General features: G+C 35.3%; 1 protein-coding gene across 2 annotated transcripts; it reads left to right on the top strand.

The window, feature by feature from the left end:
- The first annotated feature begins 318 nt into the window (after positions 1-318).
- On the top strand, positions 319-2418 carry LOC132200759 (C-type lectin domain family 4 member F-like). 2 transcript variants are annotated; one of them, XM_059626451.1, is made up of 9 exons: positions 319-431; positions 687-779; positions 851-946; positions 1048-1122; positions 1492-1575; positions 1640-1679; positions 1745-1803; positions 1856-1970; positions 2035-2418. In XM_059626451.1, the coding sequence occupies exons 1-9, from the start codon at positions 336-338 to the stop codon at positions 2262-2264; spliced, it is 888 nt and encodes a 295-aa protein (XP_059482434.1). In that variant the 5' UTR covers positions 319-335; the 3' UTR covers positions 2265-2418. The 2 variants fall into 2 exon arrangements, with proteins under 2 accessions (XP_059482434.1, XP_059482435.1); XM_059626452.1 differs by lacking the exon at positions 1048-1122.
- Positions 2419-8192: the final 5774 nt, after the last annotated feature.

Here is an 8192-nt window from a genome sequence, read left to right on the forward strand (position 1 = left end):
ATTGAATTATCAGTTTGTTTATTCACAAAACTCGCTTAAAATTTAAGATTAATAGATCTAGATAGATGGAAAGAGAAAAAATTTGCATCTCATAATTAAGAAAAAAAAGTGGAGAAACAAAAATTAAAATTAATATCTAGCGGAATGAAAAGCAGCGACTTGAGGAAAACCGCACGATAATTATATTTTAATGACGTAGTTCAAAATGCATCGATAATTTTATGAAATAAAAATAGCTCTGAAGCTTCCTTTCCTGCTGGTCAGATTTTTTATGATTGGCGGTGGAAAAAGCCAGTGATAAAAGTTGGGGATAAAAGGCTTTGGCGAATCGACAGATGGACACACAAGTAGAAAGACTAGCCATGGCACGTATCTTTTTGCTGATCGTTTTGCTCGTCGCCGCCGCCCTGGCCAACGAACCTTCGAACAAGGTACTCAAAAAATTCATATTTCTTAATTTTATTATTCACATGGCAGTTGTAATTTACAAATTTCTTTTCATATTGAAAATAAGTTATGTTTAAAATTTTTAACTCTTATAGCGAAAAAACAATGACGCTTAAAATTATTAATATAAGAAAATCTCAAACTGACACATTCTGATGAAATCGTGCAACAACAATATTTGCTTATAAGGCAAATTAGTTCACAAAAATGATTCAATATATAGCAATTTCTGCTTCTAGCAACAAGAATCAGAGTTTCAACAGGAAATGTTGAAGAATTTGAACAAAACAAATGAAAATCTGGACCGTTTTATGAGAAGCGTCTACGAACAGGTTCAAATTTCAATTCCTTGCGTTGGAGATTAAAAAAAAAAATCGTGAATCTTATTTTTTGGCTTTTGCAGGTTGTGGTGACGCGGAAGGCGGCGGAGGAGCAAAACGAGGCGCTGATCAAATTTTCCGTCGCGACCAACGATCGACTGGACCAAATGGCAAAAACGGTACGAGATCATTTTTAACATGGAATAATGTTGATATTTGTAAATATTGCAAATCTGCCCCAAAATGAAAATGAATTTTAAAAATTTAATTGTGAAACCAGATGATAGACGCGGAGAAAAATTTGAACGAAACAACTAACGACAGGTTCAATCAGTTGCAAAAACAAAATGAGCAGGTGAGCAAGAAAAATATTTTTAATTGATCACAACGACTAAGATCATTGCGAAATTCAAAAGTGATAGCGTCAGAAAAGCAGGAATATAAAAAAATCATTTGAATTTGTCACAATTTAAAATTAAAAATACCATGGGATGAGTTTATTCATCACATATATTAAATAATCCTAAACCCAAAAATTAAACCATAGAAATTTCAAGTTTCATTGGAATGAGTAATTGAAACTGATTAATAAAAAAAGAACGTGATTTTTGCATTTATTATTTTTTTAAAGGCTTTAACACTGCATCAAAGTCGCCAATATAAACCATCAAGAGGGTTATTTAATTAATATAATGATTAAAATCAGCAATTTTTTGTTTCTCAGACTTTGGAGTATGTGAAGCAGGTGGGAAAACAACAGAATCAAAAGCTTGATGCTTTGGCAAACCTCACCGAGCATCATATTCAGGTTCAAATTAAATAATTTCACAGGAAACTTCTCGACTCAAAAAGCAACATGTTCCTCTTTTCAGATCTTTCAAACCAGATTCCCTCCGCACTGCAACCTCGCTCGTAAGTTTTTCAAATTAGACAATATTAGCGTCCCAAAAACCAAAAAGATTTAATTAATTTCCTAGGTTCATCAAAACTGACGTTGCTGACCAACGGCAAGAAGTACTTTTTTTCTCCAACTTTCGTAAGTCTCAACTGGCAGCCCGTTTTGGATTTTTCTAATTTTTCTCCAACAGACAAACTGGAATTCTGCAAATGAGACTTGCGCCAAAATGGGCCTCCATTTGGCCACAATCAGAGATCAAAATGAGGCACTGATAGTTGCGACAGGAGGAAAAACATTTTATCCTGGTGAGGCAAAACAATATGAATAACCCGCGACTTTTCACTAATCAGAAAATAACTCTGCTTTCAGGTAATTCTTGTTGGGTTTCGGCAAAAAACCAGGGAAGGGGAAGTGAAAAGGACTTTCGTTGGAGCGACGGAACCAAGTTGGCGTTGAACAGTCCGTTGTGGATGGACAAGGCGGACAAGAAGAAGGACTGTGTCCTCATCTATCATGGATGGAATAAGGGAAAATTGAATGGCAACATATGCACCATTAATCAGCCTTTCATTTGCGAACTGCCAAACGAATGTTACTGAGAATCAATTTTATTTGCTTTATCGCCGCGATTCAAGAAGTTTTTCAACGCAATCAAATGTAAAATTTAAACGTATATAAATTTTCCATCACTTTGGCCAGAATGTCTTGTTGAGAACACGGTTTTACCATTCGATTTTGGAATAAATTTGGTAAATAAAAATTTATAGCGCAGTTTTATTTTAATCAGCCCTTCTTTTTCTTGGCTTGCAAAAAAACTGCTCAAAAGCCACTTCAAATTGACTCAAAAAAATAAGTCAAGTCTCTGTTGTCAAATTGTCTTATAATGCGCGTAGTCTGTTGAAATTAAAAAATAATGGCGCAAGTTTTTGTTTTCTAATCGCTAAATTTAATTCAAAGGCGCTTTTCATGAAAATCACCAATTCTGTGGTTTATTTGAGCTCCACGGATGTTTTGAAAGAGCGTTTGTGAATAATTTTTTATTAAAACAAATTAGGCAAAACACATGCAAAATAAGAATAAATTGAAGCGGTGTTAAATTTCATAGTAAACTTGACGTGACGAAAAATGCCACGTTTTTACCAAAAATTAGAAACAAGGCGATTCCACCTTAAGATTCCTCGCGATTGATTGGTCCGCACAAGAGTCCCGCGATAATTCTTCTCATTTCGCTCTGCAGCAGAAGCAGCAGCCGGGGAGAAAGAGTGTGTGTGTGTGTGTGTAATCAAAAAAGTTTGTCGCGGCGGAGGGGAAAATTAAACAGATGCATTTTAATTCTCCTCTCTTTCTCTCTTGCACACACAAAAAATCAATAGCAAGTTGCAAGGAAGAAATATATAAAGACAGGAAAGAAGCAGAGTCGCCCCCGTTCGTATTTTTTAATGCTTTGTGAGTGTGTGTGTGTGTGTGAGAGAGAAAGAGAGAAAAAGAGTCGGCCGGGTTCTTACACTTTTTGCTGAATTAATGAGAACGAGCGAGGCAGCAGCTCTCCTTCCGTCTGCACTGCTGCCGGCGACCGATCAAACTTGAAAATGACAAAAAAAAAGTGAATTGATGATGCGTGCTGTAAAAAAAATCGTCAGATCAATTAAATTTGTAAGTGACTAACTCTAGTGATTAAACTGGAATTAATTAAAAGATAAATTATAAACAATAGAATCATAAAAATTTACATACTTAATTAATTTTAAATTCAATGAAGGTAAAAAAAGGAAGGGTTTTAATATTATTGCTGCAAAATTTTTCAAGTTATCACAATTCCACATTTAATTTGTTGAAGCAAAAAATTCAATGAGAAAATTTAGCGCCAAGAAAACTTCTCTCTATGTAAAGGATTTTCCTTTTCATCAAATATTTCCTTTAATAAATTAGGAGATAATTAAAATTAAATTATGTATTTATGAGATATTTGAGACACAATAATTATGAGAAAAATTATAAGAGAAAATCAGAAATAAATTAAATAACATTTGGATTTTTGAAAAGAAAGTAACCGTAAATAAGAGATTTTTTTTAAATTTCAATCAGAATATTAGAATATTATCTAAAACAAGTGAAATTAACCAACAATTAAAAAAATTGATTACAAAACAATATTTGTCTCTATTTGAAATTTTTTTGCAGAATCGCAGCTGCTTTGTTTGAAGTTGATTCACCTCTTCATGTTCGTCCGCTGGGAAAAGTGCAGCGTTGATTTTTTGCCACACATGCATTTTTTTGCGCAATTACTCAATTCACTCACGTGTGCGCCGGTGGCCGAGCGGGCGGGCGGGCAATTAATTAGCGCAGAAATTAACGACAAGAGGAAGCGCGCGGCTTAATTACCACATGTTGTGCTCAGCGCCGAATTTGTTTGATTTAATGCACCGCCACAATCGTATGGTAAAAGAAAATCATTTCATTGCACTCCGCAAGCAAACAGGATGAGCATTTTTTCGTCGTCATTAATAATGCATGGAAGGAAGCAAACAAATATTTATACGCGAACATCAACACTTCAGAGTTGAATCCTTTAAATATTTAATTCAAAATTAAGAAAATAACAAAAAAAAAAATAATATTTCAATTAATTTATTAAATATTTATTGTTGTTCATTGAACTAAATTTTAGATGTAAATTTTTGCCCCTCCTTCGTTGGGTTGGAAAAGTTCTTTGCGTTTTTGGCCGCATACTTACTTCAATGGACCTCTGCTGAGTTATTCATCGGCCCTTATTATCTTTTCACGGGAGAGTAGAGCGTGAAAGGGGTGGCGATTTCATCGGCCTGCAACTCAACGCGAACTCTCAAACACAAGGAAATAAATGCATAAAATGATGTTGGTTGAGTGAAAATTAAAAGTAGTGTCGGCGCCGGAGAAAAAGCGAGACGCGAAGTGGATCACTGACCGCAACACGCTGCTGCAAAAAAACAAAATCTCTTTCTCCTGTCGCTGCTTTTCTTTCTCTCCTATGCTATTTCAGTGCAAAACCTCTTGTTATTCTCTCGGGTCAGTGCGCCACAAATCCGGAACTACATAACTGAAATATTATACTTATTCAAATTGTTTTAAATTTTTTAAATATGTTACATATTGGACTGTTTTGTTACATAGATTTAAAAAAAAAAAAATTGAAGTTTTAGACTATGCGGTGAAAAGTCTTTTTGATTTTAAATCGATTAAAATTTATTCTTACATTGGATTTCATTGAGTCATTTTGATTCCACATATATGAGACTACAAAACTCTTTTTTTAAATATTTTAAATAAGAAAGATTAAAAATTTCTGGAATCATTAGTGAATTTTAATTGAATTTTTTCACATAATATAGATTATTGTAGAATTTTCATTTTTAAATTTTTAGCATGTTTGACAAATAATTAGGTACAAATTTAAACTGCAATTTATTAAAATTTCATATCTTGACAAAGTTCATCCACGTCTTCTTAAAAAATCAATTTAATCTGTTGAATCATAAATTGATTAGCTAAGGAAAAACGTTTGATAGTTTTGGTACTCATTTTTTGTTTTGCGCATTTTCAAATGAATTAAAGGGACTTGGCCTTTAAATCACATTTTCTGTAAAAAAAAAAAAAAAAAAAAAAAAGCTTCTTTAAAGCCAAAAAAATTAATTCTGAATCTAATCTCTCTCTTAAAATTTGATAGCGGGTAGGAAATGTAGTCATTGAAACAAAAATCAGCACGGCAAGTAATAAAAACTATGCAAATTAAAAAACGACAAATATAAGCATATTGATTGATTCTCGGTTACAAATCGCCATTTTTTATACTGGATTTTGGACAGATCAAACTATTTGATGTTAATATAAGATTTAGATTTAATTCTAAAATTATAAAGAGTTATTTATTCTATTGAAATAATGAATGCTTATAATTCTTAAAAAGCATACAAGAGTTTTTCTTTGGTTCAAAAAATTACTTCAAATTTTTAACATAATAAGGAGTGTGACAAGTTTTCCTTGTACTTATTTGTCATGGAACCAATTTTAAGCCGATATGAAACCAATTTTAGTTACCAAATTTGCATATTATCCACAATTTGAACAAGAATCGCATTTGATTTGATTTTAAATGCATTATATCGATTTGTATTTTGCTTTGACACTGCTCGAATGCCCCGAAGCATGTGATGCACTCTTTGAGAAAAAGAGAGAAAGATAAAAAGTTTTTCTACTCGCCTTCTTATCGCAAATAAGAAGAAGAGTTTCATTTGCAAAGAGAACTCATTAAGAATCCGCCGCCGCCGCCGCAATAAACACACAAGCGCGCTCCAATTCAATATATATAAAAAGCCTTTCCATGGAAGAGACAATCAAGGGAACGAGAGAGAAAAACGCGCGAGAAACAATCTAAATAAAATATTGCGCGTGCAATTCCGGACGGGAAGCTGCGTCGAGAATATATATTCCGTCTTAATAATTCGGACGGAGGAGAGAAATTAATTTTCTATTCGGCGCGCCGGGGATGAGTGAGAAGTCAATCTGCCGTGCGGGGGGTGGGGAGGGGGTGGGTGGGCGAGGGTGGACGGTGCTGGGCAGTTAATGCTGCGGTTTGCATCTCGGCAGAGGGTTGAAGAGGGTGCGCAGGCTGCGGGGTGACTTCATTCAGACAGATCTTAAGACGTCAAGCGGGCGAGCAGGGAGAGAAGAGAGCCAAGAAGCCCAGCGGTCCCTCCGCTCGCTCTGCCATTATGTATTTTCCATCCCGAACTCACTCACACACACACACACACCTTTGTGTATAATACACGCGTACACAGGGTGGCATCACTTAAGATCAATATTTAGCAGCTTTAGCCGGGCACTGCTTCCTTCGCATCGATCCGCCCCCGCACTCACACACACACGTGAATTTGACACATCTTAATTACAATTGCTATGCACATTCAGCCCCCAACAACCCCCTTTGTTAGGCGACCGGCCAGCCACAGACGGACCTCGATTCGCCACTTTCCTTTGTGATTGCAAACTTTACTTATTATTGAGAAACAAATTAAATGCTTCTCACTTGAAATAAAAGGTAAAATTGTTTTGTCCTTTTAAGAGAAAACTTGTTTCAATTTTAAGGACTTAAATGACAAAAGATTATAAATCAATAATAATAAACAAGCATAATTGAAAATTTAACTAATTCTGTACGTACATTGAATAATTTAATTAGTTTCGTAAGTTAATTTTGTGTAAATTTTTGATAGCAAGTTGATTTTTTTTTATTTGTGGCAACAATGATAATTCTCCATTTCTAAATAGATGTATTTGTGCTATAGACTGAATATTTTCGAGGGCATTTTCATTTAATTAATTTTCCTCTCTGAAAAGAATTGATGCAAAAGGTAGCTTAGAATTATATTATTGTTTTTTTTTTACCACTCTGTTGTTTATCACGTCATAAACCCTCAAGATAAAGAGTTATTTTAATTTTAAGTATTTAATTCATTCAGCTATTTTCAACCTTTTTGATAAAGAAATAAATAAAAATACATTTCAGAAACAAAAATATTCTTAATTTAGATAAAAAATTCTGATTCAGAAATTATTGAAAAACAAGCTTCCCAAAAATTTCTATTGAAAGGATGATTTTTTCTTTTCCGCTACAACAAATCTCTTTAATTTGAAAAGGTAAATGTGGAAAAATTCAAATATATTCAAGATGAAATCTAAATTTTTTCTTCTAATTTCATTTTACAGTTCCAAATAGAAAATTGTATGGCTCGAGATTAAATACTGCCCCATTTTTGTGGCCAATAATGGGGATTTTTTCAAGAATATTTTTATATTTATTCAATTTGCTGCTGAAACAGCGGTTCAGAATTATTGTTTGGTGCGAGTTGAGTTTTGTCTCCACCGCACTAGTGCTCGTCAAAAGGTCATTTTCTGGTGGGCAGTTCGCTCTGAAGGGTTGACCAGTGGGGTGGGTGCGCATGCACCTAGACACGCGAAATTTGCGGTTGACCGACCAACCAGCCCAGCTCTCGCCTAGGAGATTTCAATTTCTGCCGTCCCGACGCAAAATTTGTCCCGCGCCGTCCAACCCCAGATTAACGCGAGCGATGGATTAGCGCGGAAATTCCACCCCCACCCACCCCCCCCCCCCCACCTCGGCCGACAGTCCGAGGAACAATCAAGGAATGGCGCGAATTTGCATATTATTTTGCCGTTGCCGCCGCCGCGATCGCGAATTTTTTCAACAGAGAGAGAAAAAGAAAAAGAAAAAGGGGCAGGCGGGCGCACGTTGGGGGTCGAGCCCAAACAGCCAGCCAAGCCACTCCCTGCAGGGTGCGCGGTGCATCCCTCTGGATGCCCACGTGGACCCGACGCCACCCCAACAGCCACGTGCGCGCCTCGCCGCCGACAACATCACAGAGATTCATAGAAAATTTCAGCAAACAAAATGCGGCTTTGAATTAAATTGTAAATATTTTTTAATAATTTCTGTTAAATTTTGTCAGGTGAAAGGTTGAAATTAATCT

The sequence above is a fragment of the Neocloeon triangulifer genome, unplaced genomic scaffold, assembly GCF_031216515.1.
Source record: "Neocloeon triangulifer isolate White Clay Creek 2 clone unplaced genomic scaffold, ASM3121651v1 ptg000014l, whole genome shotgun sequence".
Lineage (NCBI taxonomy): Eukaryota > Metazoa > Arthropoda > Insecta > Ephemeroptera > Baetidae > Neocloeon > Neocloeon triangulifer.

Bases quoted from the DNA above. Each gene is read 5' to 3' on its own strand.
- LOC132200759 (XM_059626451.1), top strand. From the start codon at position 336: ATGGACACACAAGTAGAAAGACTAGCCATGGCACGTATCTTTTTGCTG. The intron at 947-1,047 runs GTACGAGATCAT...TTGTGAAACCAG, and splicing joins TGGACCAAATGGCAAAAACG to ATGATAGACGCGGAGAAAAA. The intron at 1,680-1,744 runs GTAAGTTTTTCA...TTAATTTCCTAG, and splicing joins TCCGCACTGCAACCTCGCTC to GTTCATCAAAACTGACGTTG.